The following is an 18,517-nucleotide window of genomic DNA, read 5'->3' on the forward strand; positions in this document are numbered from 1 at the left end:
CAGAGGAATCAACAAAGAGAACGTAGAACTCCTTCAGCAAATGCAGGGAGTAGTTAAGTGGCAGTTCGTAAGAGTGTGATCTCTTTCCCTCTTCCACCTGAGTTCTGTAAGGAGCAAACCATACGAAACGTGGCTAGTTTGTGCCTGTATGGCTTGAGGTAGGCAGCAGCGTGGGAGGGATGGGGCAAGTAGGCTGTGCTACATCTCCGGATGGTGGTGTGACTGCAAAGTGAGGATAAAGTTGCTGGGATAAACACACAACGATGAGGTTATGAAAAGAACTGATGAGCCACTAAAGGAATGCTTTGGAAAGTTCAGAGAAGAGCCAAGCACATCAAGATGGCTTCTGTAAAACATCTGTGTTCAGGGTGATCGCTGGTGTTAGGCAAAAGTGTTAACAAAGCTTTGGCACGTGTTTGAGCACAAGCGTTGTCCCTTCCTGTTCAGGACACCCGGGGTTTAATTCAGTGCTTTAAGCAGACATCAGTGCTGTGTGTGGCATCCCAGTGGGGCTGGCAGAGAATAGGATAGTACCTGAGGGAGACACGTGCCTTTCTGAAGTGATGGCAGAGGCTCTGGTGATGGTTTGGAGCACTTTAGATGTCCCTATCCACTTACATTTAAGCAACCAGCTCAAACCCCATCACTTTATTTTGACTTGCTTTGGAGAACGGTTGCTTTTCTGTCATTGGGCCTATTAGTTGACTAAATAAGAAGAGAAAAAAAAAGAATAAAATACAACAAATCGTACAGAAATTATATCCAAATGCCATCACAAAAGATATACAAGAGCAGGAGTGTTGGAACCTCCCTGCTCTCAAAGCAGCAGTAAATCCAGTGCCAGGAAGGCCAGGCTTGAAACTTTGTTTTGAGGCTATTGCTAGTGTTATTTTTAATTTTACTTATCTCTATATGTTTTGAAAAGTTACACATTTCAAGTCCAAATAAAATAAGTAATTTGCTACAACTACAGCAGTGGAAGGCAGGATTTGAAAAGAAATGACAGCTACAAGATGGATCGTGTTTATCTTCGATGATAGGTCAGAGGTTGCATGCAGCAGGCTTATCACTGTCTGACAGGTAACAAGATAAAGGCCAGGTGTTACATGGGGATGTGGAAAGACCTAAAAACAGGAATACTGAATACTTTCCACTGCATTTTTAGGGAACATTTGCAAACAATGCATCTGAGACAATGGAGGAGTTAGCGGGGGGTGAAACTTCTTGCAGAGATGGTTTGAGCCAGGGACAGGGGGAGGGAAAGGCTCTCTTGTACAGAGGATGAGGGAATCTTCCTGTCCCTTGCTGCTTCAAGGAGAGGAAAGGGGGGTTTTCCTGCAGCTTTGGAGACGTGACGAATGACATGCTGGGCTTCTGTCTGTACGTCGATTAGCATTTGTGATTACACTCAGATCCAGGGTGGAAGGCACTCAGCCGTTCTCAGGAGGCCTCCGGTGCTTGCAGATTGGGGCTCTTTTATCTGCCAGCCAGCCGAGATAGAGCGCTCCCTGCCTCCTGTCACAGGGACACGTGTGGCTCCTTCTTCAGCAGCTCCTCAAGGAGGGCAGGAGAGGGATCTGATCGTTCGCTCAGCTGAGCCCGAGCCAGCGCCAGCTGGGGGTCATGTCTGCATATCTCTCTGCACCAGAGTCCTTGTGCATCTGAGTGAGTAATGTTGTTGAACACAGGGAAGTGTAATTTGGTGTCATTTTGCTGTTTTAATGCATCTTTTTGTGGGTGTGAAGTTTGCACTGTTTTTCCTGTTAGAAGTAGTTTCTTTCCTTGTTTAGTATTCAGATCTCAATGTCTCTGCCATTCTTCTCCTGCTCTTGCTTCTTTGAGGTTATTTTGGCTCGGTTTTACAAAGCCTCCTCTCGCTTCTTATCTCCTTTTCATTTTCTTACGAGGGGAGCCGAAGTGTTTCTGTTCTCCTCGTCTGTTCTGTTGTGTGCCCAGTTATCCACATCTCCCTTCTCACACCAACAAAGTCCTCTACACACCGACCTGACGTTTTGGTTGCTGAGGTTCCCCCAGAATAGGATTGCCAGATCCTGGTATGAATCAGTTGTTAAGGTTAAGGAGTTAAGGGAAGTAGGCTGTTAAGTATCGTATTCCGTGTTGATAACAGCTTTGGTTTCAGTATTAGATCCATATACCTGGGCACAGGCTGGCATTTTCCATAGGAAACATTTCCCAGGATAAAAGACAGCTAAGTGTGTGGTTGTTTAATACGATCTTCAGAAGAAAGACACGTGGTTGAAATTGATTTGAATAATTACAGTTTCCACATACGTCCAATCCACAGGTCAGTGCCCAGGTTCAATGGGACGATGGAAAATAACATCAGACTGTCTTGGGCAGGCACCAGCACCATTACAGTTCCTGGAGCATGTGCAGGGAAGCACACTGACTTTTTTAAAGTTAGTTAAGTCTTCTACAGCTTTGGTTTTGGGGAGAAATGACCTGTGCTAAGGGCTGCCTGGTCGGGGGTTCTTTAAAATACCCCGATGCCAAAAAGTGCTTTTCTCCCAGAAATCCGGCCTCTTTAGCTGGATCTGTTAAGAGTTGAGATACCTGACTTTGTCAGCTTGCTTAAATGCTGATCCAAACTGTGCTGGAGCATTATGATGCATAAGGGTTGTAACATGGGTAGACCTAGAAGATTGAGGGGGATTCTTTTTTCTGGAACATCTGCATGGTGCCCGCTCTTCAGGATACAAGAAGGTAAGAAGCTGTTTGTGGGCTGAAGACTGGAAGAGGACTCCTTGATGGTTTTTGTTGTTTTGCCTGCCCCTCTCTTGAAGGGAGATCTTCCTTTTACTCTGTGTAGCCACCATACAGCTGCGCTGTGTGATTTCAGCAAGCAAGAGCTGGACACAGTCCTCTTGAGAGACTAAAAGTCTGGGGGCGCCTGCTCTGGGTGCCTCCCTGGCTTCCATCTTGGCTTGACTCACATCTTCTGCATTTGAAGTCAAACGCTGCTGTTCCTTTTCTGGTCTGTCCTGGTTCAGCTATTGTGATGGTGGTTATTGGTTCCTTTACAGCTGGTGCTTTTTATTGTCTCTTATTATGCAGAAACTGTAAAATCTCTTCTCAGGGGAGAGAGGGACCACTTCTCAAGTGCGGTAGAGCTGTTTGTATTGTAATAGGCTACTTGCTGCTGGTCGTCTTTCAGCTTCCTGTAGACAAGCGTGCTTGCTCATAAACAAGCTACCAAGCTGCTCAGCCCAGTAAAATGTTTTATAAAGTGATTTATGAATAGCTACTGGTTCTCCAGTGCGCTGGTTTGATGTAGACAGAAAGAAATTGTAGAAATGTCATTTTGCACAGCAGTGCATGCTCTCTCCACCAGAACTGGGTGTCTCTGGCCCAAGCAGTTGGAGAAGGAAGCAAGCAGAAGCAGCAGGCTGTTACTTGCCAGCGGATGTGCTTTTACCACAGCACAAGAACTTAGGAAATGAAGGAAGGGCTTTGTCAGGGTTCTCAGAGCATCAGCTAAACGCTGAGACTTTAGGATCAATAAGCAGCAACACTGGAGAGTTCTTCCTAAATTGAATTATAATCAAGGATTTCAGGGGGGGGGGTGGGGGGAAACAGCTCGCTTTGAGGAGTACCTCTAGAAGGGCCTGTTGTATTGCTGGGGCTGACTGATAGTGAAAATGCAAGTCATTTTGCAGGAGTGACAGAAGTGTGGTGCAAGTCACAGCAAACAGAAGAGGGAGGGACAAGGAGAGCACGTGGCCTTGAGACCTCGTCAGAGCATCAACTCCTCCTTACCCACAGAGGTTGGCAGAGTCCTAAAAGGTCTTGAATAGCTTTGTGACCGTGAGGCAGAAACACTAAGGGGTTGGGGAGGTGTGACACAGAGCAAACAGGGATTAGCAAGGCAGGGTAAGTACATTAAAAAGGAGGGGGGGGGAAAGAAGAGTAGCTGGAACCAAACTAAGTAGGCAGAAAATTTGTCATTTGTCTGGATTTGGGGATGAACACACAACACCAGCATCATCAGTTTAAATGTTTTTTTCAGTGGTAGCTGGTTGATGAGCTGAGGTGAAGCAAGCAGGCTGAAGCGTGCTGGTGCACAGCCTGCGTGTGCGAGGGTCCAGGGCACACCCCAGGGCACGGGAGGGAGCAGGGAGCCTGTATCAGCCAAAACCCAGCCGATACGGGGTTGCAGGGCACGAGGAGTGCACGTGTGATCCCTCTGATGGAGCCAGCAGCGAGCAGCCCTCCTAGCAGAAGTGGAGGTCAGTGGGGCTGGGGGAGCTCTGGGGGTGCTGGGGCACGCACCACGGCCGTTTCTGTGGGGCACGGGCTGAGTGCTGCCGCTGTGTCACGGCTCAAAACGATAAGAGAAGGGAGCGAGCCGGGAGGAAGGATGTGATGGGCTGTGTGAGCAACCCAACGGAGGCTGGGCTGCTTTTTGTGCTCTGGGTAGATGAGTCAAACCACCTGGGTGGGAACGGAGCTTCCTGGTGGGTCCTCAGCTATAACCCTTGCTCCGAGGGGTCAGTGAATGAGCCACAGATGAGAGAGCTTTGCTTTGGCTCGGAGGTAGGTAGGGTTTGCTCATCTCCGTTCGTAGCGTGCGGTGCCTTTATTAGGATCGGGAAGGACAGCTGGGGAGTCGTTTTCAGCCACATAAAGGGGAGATGGAAAGAGCTTTATTCCTTCTAGGGTGGAAGGCAGGATGTTGGCTGACGTGGTACGGCAGCAGTCCCTGGGCTGTGGTGGGGTTGTTTTAGGGGGCAGAGCCTGGGCAAACGCCACTTGCAACCTGCACAGGGGCAGAGCCCACAGGGAGCAAGGGGGGCTCGCGAGGCCTGGCGGGGAGCAAGCCTGTCGTTAGGGAAGGCAAATAGGACTCGGGAGCTGGATAAAAATACAGCAAAATCAACAGATGTACCTAATTCGGAACTGCCTGTCTGGAAACTTCATACAAAAATGAGAGATGAAGTCACATCTGGAGAGAAGTCTACTGAATTATTTTAAAGTATACCAGAATGGATGCATTAGCAATATGACAAATATTTTCGGAGCAAATTCCTCCCTGGCCTCTATTCCTCAGTGGGTCACCTCTTCTTGAAATCCTGTTTCCTCATTTCTCTTATTTTGTTCTTGAAGGAAATGCTCTGTATGTGTGAACACAGCTGGTTTTGGTGGGGCTGTGGGGAGGCAAAATTTGCTTTTGAGTTCTTTCCTCACACAGGAAAAGAAAAATGGATCCTCAGAGACATTGTGGGTGATATTGGCAGTAGTAACTTGTTTCTGGCCAAGGTTGGTTGTTTTAATTATGCTATTTTACATGTCTGTTTTATGAAAGTTTACTTGAGTGCTTTATTTATTTATTTATTTTGGAAATGCCACTGTAGGTAAATTAGCATCACCAATCCTGGATGCAAGTGGAAAAAAAAAATCCACCATGTTTCTGTGCCTTTTGGGGGGATGTCATGGTGCCTGCTGCCCAGTAAGGCTTTATTCTAGTGGACACAGGAGAGTCTTTTGCCTTTGTTTGTTTGTTTGATCTGGCTTATTTAACTGCTGGTCATTCAGCCTTACTTAGTTTTGCCCTCCCTGGCTTTTTGTGACCATTAGAATGGGAATAATTACTGTGAGTTTTTTTTTTCCCTGCTTGCTTTTAAACATTTATAACATCCACTTAGGAAAAAGTAATGGTCAAATGTGTTCTGCTCCAGTCTTCCTTTCCGCTACTGCAATAAAAATTAATCCACTCCTAGCACTTGGAGGGCAGGAGGCGAAGCTGAAGCACTGGTTTCAGATTAGCCATTTTTGTTAGCCAGCTCATCAGCATTATGACCTTTGCTCATTGTTCAGTGGGGTTTTCTTCCTGGGCTATTTTGTTTTGTGATTTTATATTGGTAATAAACAGGTAGAGGAGAGACACACGACAGGCTTGAAGGGTATGATTGCTTACAGGTTTTGTAGCTGTCACAGGTGCAGTAGCATGGGTGTATCCAGTAATCCTCTCGTCAATAAAAACTTTGCACCCAAATTCACTGTGCTTGTTGGTGCGAGTTCAGGCTCCCTTTTGGGCCTGAACTGCAACAGAGGGGGAACCAGAAGAAGAAATGTTGTCTCTCTTCCCCATCTGGGGCAGTATAGATCTGAAAAAACATTTCTTTTGTCTTTCACAAGTATGTGAAGTGCAACTTCTAAGTCTTGGAGGGCTGCTGTTTTCCTGTAAGATGGGATTAGACTGAGTTCAGCAAAGCTGAAGCCTCCATTTTGTTCAGTATTTCTGCAGAATTTGCAAAGCTGTTCCGTTGCCCTGTTGTAGGGTTTACATCGGAGGAAGACTTCACTCCCCAAAGGAAGACAAGCTCTGCACTTCCAAAGGTACTTGGCCCTGCATTTTTCCTCAGTCAGAGCATCAGTAACTTATAATATTTTGGGTGAAGTCTGAAATGATGCTCAGCAAGCGTAAGACTAAGGGATAGAACAAGGAATTTTGGTCATTGCTGTGATCTGCCCTTGTGTGGGCGTCCCTCAGGCAGGTGTGCCAGGACACTGGGTGGCTCTAACTCCAGGGAAGCCTGAGGGAAACTGCAAGTGCTCCAGGTATCTGAAAACCAAGAGCATGGAGTGATGATAATTTTGCCTGCTTTGTTTCACTTGTATTCTTTGTTAACAAAGAACAGTCTAGAGGGAAATAGTCTATTATTAATATTTAATTTCCTCCTATTACTGAAAGCAGATGACCTAAAGGTCATGTAGCCAGCAGCCAATAATCAAGCGAATAGGGAAACCAGAAAAATTGTGTCATGGTTAGAAGGGTGATGCCTCCATCCTGCCCCCTTTCCTGCCTCACGCCGTCACGTCCCTCCATCCTTCAGTAGGGCAGGGAGGCAGAAAGGCTGCTCTCCAACAGCTCCCAGCACACCGGGCTCATGCGACCAGTTAGGGTTATGGGGAAGCTTCTCTGAACTATAAAATACCAAACTTCAGAAAGCAAACCAGGAGGCAATGCTGGAAAGCGTCGTTGCTGCCATTCACGTTGTTCTCCCCTGAAGGACAGCTGTTTTCACTGTTTGCAGTGAGCTTTTTGTGTAGTGCCTATGTGCACATTGACTTGTTTATTGTGACTCGATCCTCTGAAGAAATGGGGAGAGGCAAGGTTTCTTGGAAACCTGGATTGAAAAGATAGTGAGATCCTCTTTGAGCTGAAGGGCTTTGAGAGCATAAAAGCTGACAAGCATCTCCCCCTCCAGGCTTTGGAAAGTAGGAAACGATGTAGCAGCACTACTTCTCTGCTTGCAGCCACGTGTGAATGCAAGGATTTTCCCTAAGGGAGCTAGGTAATCTGTACGTGGCTGGTACCTGGGAAGGGTCATGTTGTCAGGAGATGTAGATTGTGATCTGTGGAATGGGGCTTGGTGAAGACTCCCCCGTGGCCTCCCGAGCTGCCTGCTGTGCTGCTGCCTTGCTCGCCCCATCCTGAAGCAGACGAGGAGAAACCAATCCTTTCTGGAGGCTGGGGACACTGCCGCCTGCCACCTGCATGCCCATAGATGTCTTGAGTGCCTTGCGGACTGTTGTACCCCAGGAGATTTTGCTAATATGTAAGAATAGCTGTCAAACTGTGTCACAGACGTGTCATGTGTCTGGCACGTGGTGTGGAGGGTGCATCGTCTTCCCAGCATGAAGCCAAAGCTGAGGTGCCTGAGCTCAGCCTGAAGAGGCCAAGTGCTGGGAAGGAGTTTGTTCGAGGTGGGTGGTTGGAAGCAAGCAGTGGCCAAAGGCTCACCTTGATCTTTTGGTGCTCAGGAGAGTGAAGGGGCAACACCTTTGTCCAAAGCCAACTGGAGATGCCAAACAAAAGCTTGCTTGGTCTCCAGTGCTGAATTGCTCCATGGGAACACGCTGTTCAGATGCTTTATTGAATTTTCAAGGAGCAGTTTTTCACTGAGGCTGAAATATGGGAGAGAACAGAGTGTTCCAAGTCACTAAAAATGAACAGAGCAACAGCTTTACAGGTTCGTGAGTGGCGAGAAAGGTTTATTTAATAATGGGGAGAAAGCCGGAACATAGCCCAAGGTATCAAGGAAGAATTAATCCAATTAACAAAACAAAACATGAGCTTGAGAAGAAATACTAATTGTAGCTGTCCAGCATGTTGTGTGATACAGGTTATTCTTCTGAAGTTTCAGGAGGCTTGCCATATTGATCCCTGAAGGGCCTGAGCTGTTAAATATACACTTCCCCAGTGAGTAAAACAAGTTGTTAATTAATTTTGTATTGTCAGACCTGGTTGCTGAGCCTTTGGGTCGTGCACGAAGTAGATGATTCTACAATAAATTCTGTATTGCCTCTGGGTATGTCTTCTTTTCTAGGTGGTCTGCATTTCATTTTGTCTCTGTGCAGTAAATTTCTAGTCATACACACAGAAAGAGTGGACCTGTACTTGTTTAAAAGCAAGTGGCAAATGTGTCTGCAATTTGAGTCTCATCACGTTGGGTAAAGGCTGCAGCAGGCTGACATAGCGAGAGGTGAATAAAACGAGAGGGAAGCTTGGGCCAAATATGGGAACCTCGTGGGTGGTGACACCTTCTGTAAGCAGCGAGTGAGGCCCCTGATGTGCTGCGTTGGGTGGCTGATAATAATAATTCCTGCTTCTAACAGCAGTTGCTTCTGCAGAAGCTCTGGCGCTGAAGTGAAGCGGACACAAAATGTTGTTCGGTCGTGGCTGGGACACCTGCTCAGCTCTGGTCATTTCTCTTCTGAGATGTGCTGGCTCTGCAGAACTCTTAAGTGTTTTCCAGCCCATCTGGGAGCAGAGTGGGGTGGAAGGACATGTTGTCCTCTTCTGGGCATAACATCTTACAGCTTGCCTCGGGATAAATAGCCAGAGCTGGGGCTCAATTGTCAGGCCACTGTTTGTGAAGGGGGATGGGAAATGGGACCAAACAAATTCAAAGCTGTATTAAAAAGTTAAAATCAGGCCATGAAGCACACAGTTGAAGGAGAAGGTTAAAAACTGCAGTGCTAGAGAACAGTTTGTGATGTGGTCATCAAATTTCATATTCCAGCATTGTGCTTTTTCAGGTTATATGGAGAGCTGTCAGTAATTCAGCTTCCTCTTTGTGCTGAATGATTGCCATGAGGGGGACCTCTGCTGTGTAGGTTTGCTGCTTCACTCCATGTCCTGTTGGAAAACATGTTTGAGATGAGCCAGTGAAAGAGTCAGGTTAAACAAAATGGGAGCCCGAACCAGTTAGAGCCTTCATCTGACGGATGTGCACAGTGTTTCTCTTACGGACTTGTTTTTCCCCACTGCTTCCCTTGTTTGTTTTTTTGTCTCCTGCCACCTTTTTCCTGCCTTCTCCCCCACCAGCCCCTTTCTTGCTCTTGCACACGAAGCGTTGTAGTTTAGCTTTCATCTTGCCCTTTGTTTTCTTTCCCTCACAATTTTCGTTGTCTCTATCTGATATTAACTCAAATCTCCTTCTCTGGAAGTCGGGCTGGGGAGTTTTCATTATTGCTGCCTTGAAACAAACCTATTGGGATTTGAAATGGACAATCAGATGCTACAGAAGTGATGTAGGAGCACATCGCTGACATCCCTGGAATTTCAGAAGGTAGAAACAAGGAAACAATCTATGGGAGGTCAGTGACAAACAGGGTTTTTGCTAAAAAGATAATGTAGAGACTTGTTTTTTGTTGTTGTTGTTCTTTAGAAAAGATTAAATGGATGATCATTATCTCCCTCTTAATAGCTATATCACAAACTAATCTGTTCTGTTCATTTCTTCCACACAAACCAAACAAAACACATACAGAAGATTGCTGAAGGTGGAGAGAAGCTAGGTTTTTGAAACACATCCAAACCACCAAGAGCCATTCACTTTCCTTTCAAATGCAGCATTAGCAATAGAGCTCTAAATCAATGAAAGGTCTAAAATTAGATTATATGCCTGAGATCAGATGTGAATCACGAGTTAATCATATTTTCATTTATTATCGCTGTCTTTACCCTTTTATTTTGTCCTGTGAAATTAGGTTTCTGAATTCAAAACAGTCAACTGTGAAGGCATGAAACTCCACTGGGTTAGACCACAGCAGGTCAGCTATGGATGAGGTACCAAAAAGCTTTCGGTTTGGAGGCGCATGCTGCTTCTGAAACTGAGTTAGTCATTTTTCAGTTAGTGCAATGTCTCTCTCTCCCAACCCTGGTGTTTCAGGTTGCTGTTCTCTTAAATTAGTGAGAAAATATTTCTACTAAAGTCTGCTAAACGAGGTTTAAAACCCGCTCTGGAATGACAGGATAAGACAGCAAACAACTCTCTTGACTGTGCAACAAAGCTCAGGGCACTGTATTCTCTTGCTATATTTTTACCTGAGACTGGGGTGAAACACACCTGAAAGCAGAGACGTGAGGTGACCCACAAGATCAGTGTGCAAATGAGGCACATGCACATGGAGACGATGTGTATCTGTTCTTGTGAAATGGCAGCTGGAGGGATTGGATTTCCCTGCAGACGGCACCACGTTGAGTCCAGGTTTGTGTGTATGATGCAGGAACATGAACGTGTGCTCCAGGAGATGCTGGTGGCGTTGTGCCTGTGTGTGTCTTTCTGGGAGGGGTACGTCTTGGGTGTGTTTCTGGCTGGTTGTAGTCAAAGAATCAAGCCGACCTTATCTATAAAGTGTATCAGAATGTGAGGATGCAAAAAAATGTTATGTATAATAGAGGCATAGCAAATAAAATGGCTTGCCTGTAGGGTAAATGTTTATGTGAGCAAAAAGATGGTGTTGCAGGAGAGGAACCTAAAGAGACGCTTGTAAAGGGTGTCTGTTCTCAGCAGGAGAGTACTGATAAGTACTCTCTGGGGTGCCTTGAACTATTTATTTTCCCTGCTGCTGATTGTGTTTCAGTATCTGTGGACTTGGAGGAAAAAGCAGGTACAAGAACAGGGTGAACACATGCCAGCAGCATCATCTCCTTGTAAATGAATGAATGTTCGTGTCATCGCAGAGCAGCATATTTGTGCAGCATGCCTCTGTGGCAAAGTACGTGAGGGTGGGCAGCACGTGATGGCCCAGTGCTGGGTTTGGGACCAGAGGGAGACAGGTGTATGTGAAAAGGCTCCTCCACCTTGCTTCCCTGCAGCCACAGCGCTTGCCAGGGCGTAATTAATGGGGCTCTCATGTTTCAGGGCAGACTAGTGAGCAGCTGCTGAAGTGCCAGCTCAGTTGGTAGCCTCGAAAACAAAACGTCCCTTGTTTCTCATCACCGCTGTGAAACACTGCCTTCCTGAACCTTGGGCCTGGCCCTGCAGCTTTCAGGATAGACAAAATGTGAGACTTTTGCCAATGATGTATTCTTCTAGGTCTGTTTAATATCCGTTATCAATTTAATGTGCCACTTTAATGAGATTTTGCTTTTTCCATCTCCGCCGTGGAGCTGATTACTTAGCGTATGTGGTTTTTGTTTGTTTATTGTTATTATTTTTTTTTTAAGGAAACTACAGAAGAAGTTGAATGTTTGCTTCAGCTGAAGAGAATATTTCCCAAGTCCTGGGCAGAAAAAGGGAAAAAGAGAACCAGAGGATGGTGTGTATGACAGGAAGCCATGACTAGCAGCGTGATTGTCAACAGGAAACAAAAATTCACAGCCGATGTGACACTGCCATCCAGCACACTTGCTGTGTCGTGTTGCCTGCCGGACTTTGGGGCCTGGGAAGCAGTGTTTGGCTGCGTGAGGTATTCTCCTGTCCATTCATCTGCCGGAGTCTGAATTACTCTACATCTGGTTAATCCACTTGGCTGGAGTTGGCAGGCCCTGTTTTCTTCTCTTTACACCTGCTCCTGCCAAGATCTTCGGCAGCCATGTGGAGAAAGGTGTGAGGGTGAGCGGCTGGCAGCTGAGCGCTCTTCAGACCCCGGACAGCTTTGAGGTGTCTTGGCTGTTCAGTGCTCTGCAGATATGAACGCTGAGCTTTTCTGGCACGTTCTCACGTTGGCCTGGTCGCTCTCACCATGCTAGTACATGGGAAGGAAGACTTCCTTTCAGACGTAGCTTACATCATCCTGGAACTGGTCATTGCGGTGCTGGCCATCCTGGGCAACATCCTGGTCTGCTGGGCAGTTTATTTGAACAGCAACCTGCAGAACGTCACCAACTACTTCGTGGTGTCCCTGGCAGCTGCTGACATTGCGGTGGGAGTGCTGGCAATCCCCTTTGCCATCACCATCAGCACTGGCTTCTGTGCCTTCTTCTATGGCTGCCTCTTCATTGCCTGCTTCGTCCTGGTCTTGACTCAGAGCTCCATCTTCAGCCTCCTCGCTATCGCCATCGACAGAATCATTGCGATCCGCATACCCCTCAGGTAAGCACGGGATGGGCTGGGAGGCAGAGGGGGGCTCTGTGGCGAGGAACGAGCATCAGTAAAAGCAGCAGATCTGAAGGTGGGCTGAGGAGGGGAAAGTTGAATGAGCAGCATTGCTTTGTCCCTTGTAATTTGGCGGGGGCAGCAAAATCCATGTTTCTAAGGGCCTACCTTGGTTGCTGGATTTTCTGGTTGTTTCTTTTTCCTGTTATTCCCTGATCTCACATAGCCTGTGTCCACGGCTTTGCAACGGTGCTGCCTAGGAGCTGCCGTTCCATATTTAGACAGGATTGTGCTATAACCTCAATAACCTGCGCTCTGAGCCACGGCCAACAGCACCGGAAGGATCGCAGTGGGAAAGTGGAGCTAGAACAATACGTGGTGGGGACAGAAAGGGGATTGAGGTCAGCTTGTCTTCTTCCTACTGGGGAGAACGGGGAACTCTGCCTGCAGCTGGTGGAGCAGGCTTGTAGGAGGGTATGGATGGGGATTTTCCCTTTGGGTCCATTAAATGTGAAGGGAGGAGAGGCAGCATGCCATGAAGAAGCTAGCAAGACTTGGACTAACTCCAGCTGCATCTGCACGCAAAGTGTGTGTTAGGCCCAGGCAGGAGCTTGTCCCCACTCCAGCCCTGAAGGTGGTTATTCTGTGCTCTCCACCCTGGAGTTTAAAGGAAGAGAAGCACATTTAAACACTAGAGCTGGAAAGCTGAATAAGACTGGCTGTGACTTGGTGTGCAACCAGGGAGGCTGATGTGGGACAAGGGAAGTTTTGCCGCATGCACAGGGGCTGCTACTCAGCTCAGCCTCCCTAAAGCACTTTGTTGTGATGGGGTATGTCTGCCTGTGGGTGCAGAGCAGCACTACGTGTTGTGGGCTGGGTTTGAATTAAAGGCTTTGTGACAGCACTTGCAAGTTGTTCAGCAAGCTCGAAAGATGCAGAGAGAGCCCCAAGAGAGGCCAGCGCTGGCAGAGCATACAGGAGTCTCCTTCCTTCCTCTCTCGTCCTTAGGAGGATGCAGTGTGCTCTTACAAATGGAGAGACTTGCTTCCTATCCTGCTGAAAAAGAAACATGGCTGCAGAAACAGAACAAATTTCCAATTATTATGCTCTCAGGTTTGAGGTTTTGGATCTCCTCTCTCCTGTCAAGTTTAAATCACGTGTGTCAAGCTGTCCAGTTTGGTTTTGTCTCTTGTGAGTACTTTGGTCATCCAGCACTTATGCTGATGAACACAGACATCTCATTCAAAAATAGAAAGCATTCTTTTCCCTAGGGCTGCGGAGATTACCTTTCCATGTGGACCAGTGCAGCAAAGACTTTCCTGAAGGCTTGTCCCAGCATGCTCGTGCTGCTCTAACATTACCGTTAATTGTTGGCTTCCAAGCTTAGAGTTTTAAGTGTTACAGCCTCTGCTTTAGGGCAATTGTAAGGAATAACAATTCCATTCCATTGCAGAGGAAAGCTCTATCAATATACCTATAAATCGGACTGTCTCCACTTTTTTGCATTTCTACATACAGATAGATGTTTTCAGGTCATACCCCAATGTACCGATAAATAGTACAAAGAAGCATGTGTAGAGAAGCCTTTGGTAGCTTGCCTCTGAAATGATTTTGAAAAGGTCTGATGTCTTCAATTCATCTCTCATAAGTTAACTCTGAAAACTTGTGCTGACAGTTTAAGCATTCATACTGTTAAGAGGATATCTTGCCAGGAAAAGGATTTTAGAAATCTGGATTTCTGCCCATTTTTGGTACTATTCTAATTATATTGTCTTTGCAGTTTAATTTCCTGGAATAGCCACAGTAGAGTCTTTTAGTAAAATCTGACTGCACCAGTGCTGGGCAGTGTACCTGTTTCACTATTTTGTTGTTGAAAAAACAGAACACACCCTTTTCCACCCCAGAAACCATGGAGCTTATTGGATGTAGAAACCGACAGGTAGATTCATGGGTTCTTCCCCCTCCTTGTCCCGTACTGGTTTGTCCTTTTACAGTAGGAATGAAGAAGTTGTCAATTCTCTTTTCCTCAGAAGAATTTATGGATGAACGAACGTTAGATTTATAGGTTCTGACACACTGAGAAAGTGAAAGCTGATTAGCTGAAAAGGGAAATGTAATATGATTCAGACTGCTCACATCCTCTTCTTTTTTTTTTTTTTTTCTTTTTCTAACACCTGATTGTCTCAAAAGTGCGTCAAATGATTGGAAGGAAAGTTCTGCCACTAAGGATACAATGCTTTTGCCCCATCCTTTAATGTCTGGGAATACTTCTCTCCTTTCAGAGGACAGAAAAGGTAAAAAGAGGCATTCCCAATACTCATTTGATAAATTCTCTTAAAAATAAATAGACTTCCTTTGTGTATTCTAGAGAAATGAAAAAGGGCCAAACCTATTTTTTCTTCTTTAACCGTTTCATATCTAATTTGTCCTAAGAAAGATAACCACATGTCTCAATGGATACCCGTTCCCACACAAATAAACTGTATTAAGGAAACAAGAGTGGGATTTCTGATTCTTAGTGTAGAACACCTCAGTAAATAACTGGTGTTATGTATAGAGTGATTTTTCTGTGGATAAAAGAACCTTTCCCCAAGAAATGCAGTGAGGAAAGGTACGCATAGCTAAAAACATAAACATACAAAAAAAAAAAAAACAACCCTATTTAGAGAATGTCTTATGGGTTCAGCCTTTCAAATAATTAAAACATTGTGCAGAATTTGAAAAACTTTCCGGCAGTTCCCAAATGCTTTGCAGAATGCTGCCAGGATTAGTACAAGTGTAGCACTCTGAAAGTAGCAATAAAGCGCTCCCAAGGAAGTGAGTCCGAGCCATTGTTCGGTGTAGCATTAAATACACAGTGTCTCCCTAACATGGCAGGTACCTGAAAACCTGCGGTCGCTGATATAAAACCCCTGGGTGTTCTGAACAAAACTGGCTGTGAGTCGGAGCTCCAGGATGAAGTCACGGGCCGAGAACAATTGCCACTTTCCAGGCTCTTTGGTGCCAGGAAACACTGCGAGGGCACTGTGCCCAGCCACGTGCTCTCGTGCATGCACTTGTGGTGCAGACGTTCCCGTGGTGAAGGACAGGTAGCTCTGATGCAAAGAGAGGAGTTCTTTCTTCCTGCAGCCAAATGGAAAAGTTTTCTTAGGTTGCTGCTTGCTCTGTGTGCTGGCTTCAGGTGCTCACCTGAGGCATAAATCTGTGTGCTTGCCATTTGGTGCCAGCTACAGGAACTTGGAGAGCTTTTCCTCTGAGGGAAGGTACTTCGGAGCTGACTCTGGGATGCTTCGCTGGGAAAGCCTTGCTGAGGTGCAACTCCCTGACACTTGGAGCATCGGGCCACGTTTATCCCGTGTAGTGGGGGAACTGAAATTGCAGCTCTGGCTTGGCAGTGGGGTGACAGGTTGCTTTTCTGCCAGGGGCTAAGGGAGCTGGGCATGAAGCATTGCCTTCTCTAAGTCAGGGTGGGAAGAACTGGAGAGATGGATAAAAGCCCTGAATAAAGTCTAGGACTCGGAAGGGACCTTTGTACTGAGAACAGTCTGTTTCAGCAGTTCCTTTAATTCTCAAGGGTTGTTTCCTCAAACAGGCATATCTGAGCATCTGATTCAGTGAATCGGTGACTTAATGTTTCGTTGCTGCTTTGAGTGCCACTGGCCTTCTGTCTTTCCCTGCTCGCTGGAAGTCTTTTGACCTTACACCAAGCATTTCCTACATGGGCCCATATCTTGGCCAGTATGGCCAGATCCAGCCTAATACGAAAGACTAATTCCCTTCTTCCTTTGAACAGCCATGGGCATGGCTTTGAAAGCAGTGCTATTTGTTTGTGGCTTCAAGTGGAACTTGCTGCTGCCAAGGTTTTAGTCTGGGAGCTGGTTGTGCTGTGAGCAGCCTGCCTGCTGCCACTGGGAGCCCCGTGCCCATCTGTGGGACCCCCCCATCCTGTCCCCACAGCGTAGTCACACACCAGTATCAGTTACACCTGATAACGGGAGGAAGTTTCTTGACTGAGAGTCGTGGGAAAGAGTTGTTTAGGTGGTGCATGAGAAGGTCTGGGTTTGGTTTCTTGCTCATGACTTCCTAGGTGAGCTGGGGCTGTCAGCATCTTGTTTCCAGATGCATGCAGTAGGGACAGAATATCCTCCTCCTGTTTGCCCCCTGTGACTGCAGCAGCATGAGGCACCGGGGGGATGTGCCGAGTGAACAGCGTTTGTAGTGATTTGTTAAAAAAAAAAAAAACCATGAAGCACAAGAAGTGCTCATGCACAGACAGTCCAGTGCTGCCTGGACATCTCAGACATGCCACAAAGCCGCTCGCCAGTTGTGCAGCACACAGGCTGTCGGTGTGAGCAGCTCCTTTCGGCAGGCTGCAGCTCCTCCATAGGGGTGCCAGCAGCTCGTGCTGTACGTGATGTTTCCTGAAAGCCCCACACTTACCACTTACCCAGAGCACTGGGGGGGCAGACAGCAGCTTTGGCCTGGCTGCTGTGAGCCTGGGAAGACACCTAGCCAGGTACACAAACTCCTCAGTGCCAGCCTGGGGAGCTCCCTGAGTGGACAGCCAGGAGAATCCATCTGGCAGTAACCCAACCTCAGCCAGGTCAGCTGGCGGCGTCTCATATGGGTCCTAGCAATGAAGCTCTCCCAAGTCCCTCCTCAGTGGGTTCCTGGCCAGCATAGTGCCACACTGTCACTCGATGCTGTGAGCTCTCACTCTTAGCTTCTGCAGATACTGAGCGAGGCGTTATGGAAATGCACTGACGGGCTGAGAGTTCCTGCTGCCAGCGCGACACACCGCAGCTGGGAAGCAGCAGGCTGCTTGGGTTAAGTGCTGTTCCTAAGCCTGTAAAGTTTGTTGCATGGGAATCCCCAGAGGGTAAGAGGGAGGGAGAAGCTGGGGGGGGGGTTGTTTGCCTGGAGCAGTAATGAATGTATTTTTAGTGGAAGGGAAGGGACATCTCTAGTCGTGGGATAACAGCTGCACAATTTCAAAATTCCTCTGACAAGATGTAGCCAATTCCAGGGCTGCATGGTTTTGTGATTTTTTTTTTCCAGGCTTCAAGTGCCTTCAGCCAACCTCTTGCTCCCCAAGTGTTCTTTTCAAAGCACAGATGCTGTTTTGTTGTGTTGATTAGCTCTGAATGTAAGCAGCTTCTCTGCTGCCATCCCTATGCATTGATCAGGACCCACCACTTGCTGGAGAAACCTTCTCGTTTCCAGGGATCAGCTGAATCCCTCCCTGATTTCTGGAAGGTGGATTTAAATGTATTTTGGGTGCTGGGAATTGTGTGGTTGACTCCCTCACCCGCTCCTCCTTTTCCAATTTGGAAATGCAGTTGCGGAAAGGAGGCTCAGGCCTGCCAGGTCATGTGTGGAGCCAAGCTGTTCCTAAGCTCCTTCAGCAGGGTTTTAAAGTGTGTGGGATCTCCCTTCTGTGCTGTGCCCAGAGCAAGCAGCACCTCCCCGCCTTTGTTTTGAACTGGCATTGGGATAGGAGCATGAACCTGTGGGATTAGCTATTTCATTAAGAGATGGAAAGATTTTGATGGCTTGTTGGAGGGAAAAAAATGTTTATTTGCTGAGAGGATTCTGGGGACGGAGGGAGAAGGAGCACTGGGTAAACACTGGGAGCCCGGAGCTGCTGTGGTCTGCCTGCAGACGCATGGGGTCAAACACAGTGTGGGACCCACGCTGGACAATGTGGGAACCCAGCTATCCGCTTTCTACACTGAGCATTACCAAGTAAAGGAAATTGCATTGAAATGTCAAACTGTTGCCCTGATTTCGGTTTTTAGAGGAAGAACTGGTGGAGAAAGCTCAGGGCTCACAGTAACCTGTGAGGCCTTGGGACCTGGCTGATGTTCCCAACAAACTGAGGGCCCTGGCTGCACTGTCAGGTTTGTACCATGTTGCTTCCTGGCTCTGTCAGCAGATCGTGGAGGATTTATTGCTAGGAGCACAGGCTCGAGCCAGGTGTCAATATCCTCACCACTGAGGTTGCCTTTGGTGTGTGCAGTGCAGTAGTCAGAGCACTGTCCTTAGCAAGATTCCTCCTTTATGAGGCACTGACATGGCGTCAACTTTCTGGGCTGCTGAGGGAAACCGCTGGCCTTGTCTCCATTTTTTAAGGAACTTTAGTGATGTCTTCTTGGACTCCTTGAAGG

At 47.1% G+C, this 18,517-nt stretch overlaps 1 protein-coding gene across 8 annotated transcripts in view; it reads left to right on the forward strand.

Moving 5' to 3' along the window:
• ADORA2A (adenosine A2a receptor) overlaps nucleotides 1-18,517 on the forward strand; it is a 28,750-nt gene that overhangs the window by 3,500 nt on the left and 6,733 nt on the right. For 6 of the 8 annotated variants that reach the window (XM_082773884.1, XM_082773881.1, XM_082773880.1 and 3 more), the window contains one exon: nucleotides 11,480-12,347. In XM_082773884.1, the coding sequence (XP_082630010.1) occupies nucleotides 11,998-12,347 (350 nt within the window). In that variant the 5' untranslated portion in view covers nucleotides 11,480-11,997. Of the gene's footprint in view, nucleotides 1-1,315; nucleotides 1,666-10,359; nucleotides 10,518-11,479; nucleotides 12,348-18,517 lie in introns of those variants that run through there. The other 2 variants (XM_082773886.1, XM_082773887.1) reach the window with 2 other exon arrangements.

The sequence above is a fragment of the Aythya marila genome (genome assembly GCF_965140915.1).
Source record: "Aythya marila genome assembly, chromosome: 17".
In the NCBI taxonomy this organism is placed as follows: Eukaryota; Metazoa; Chordata; class Aves; order Anseriformes; family Anatidae; genus Aythya; species Aythya marila.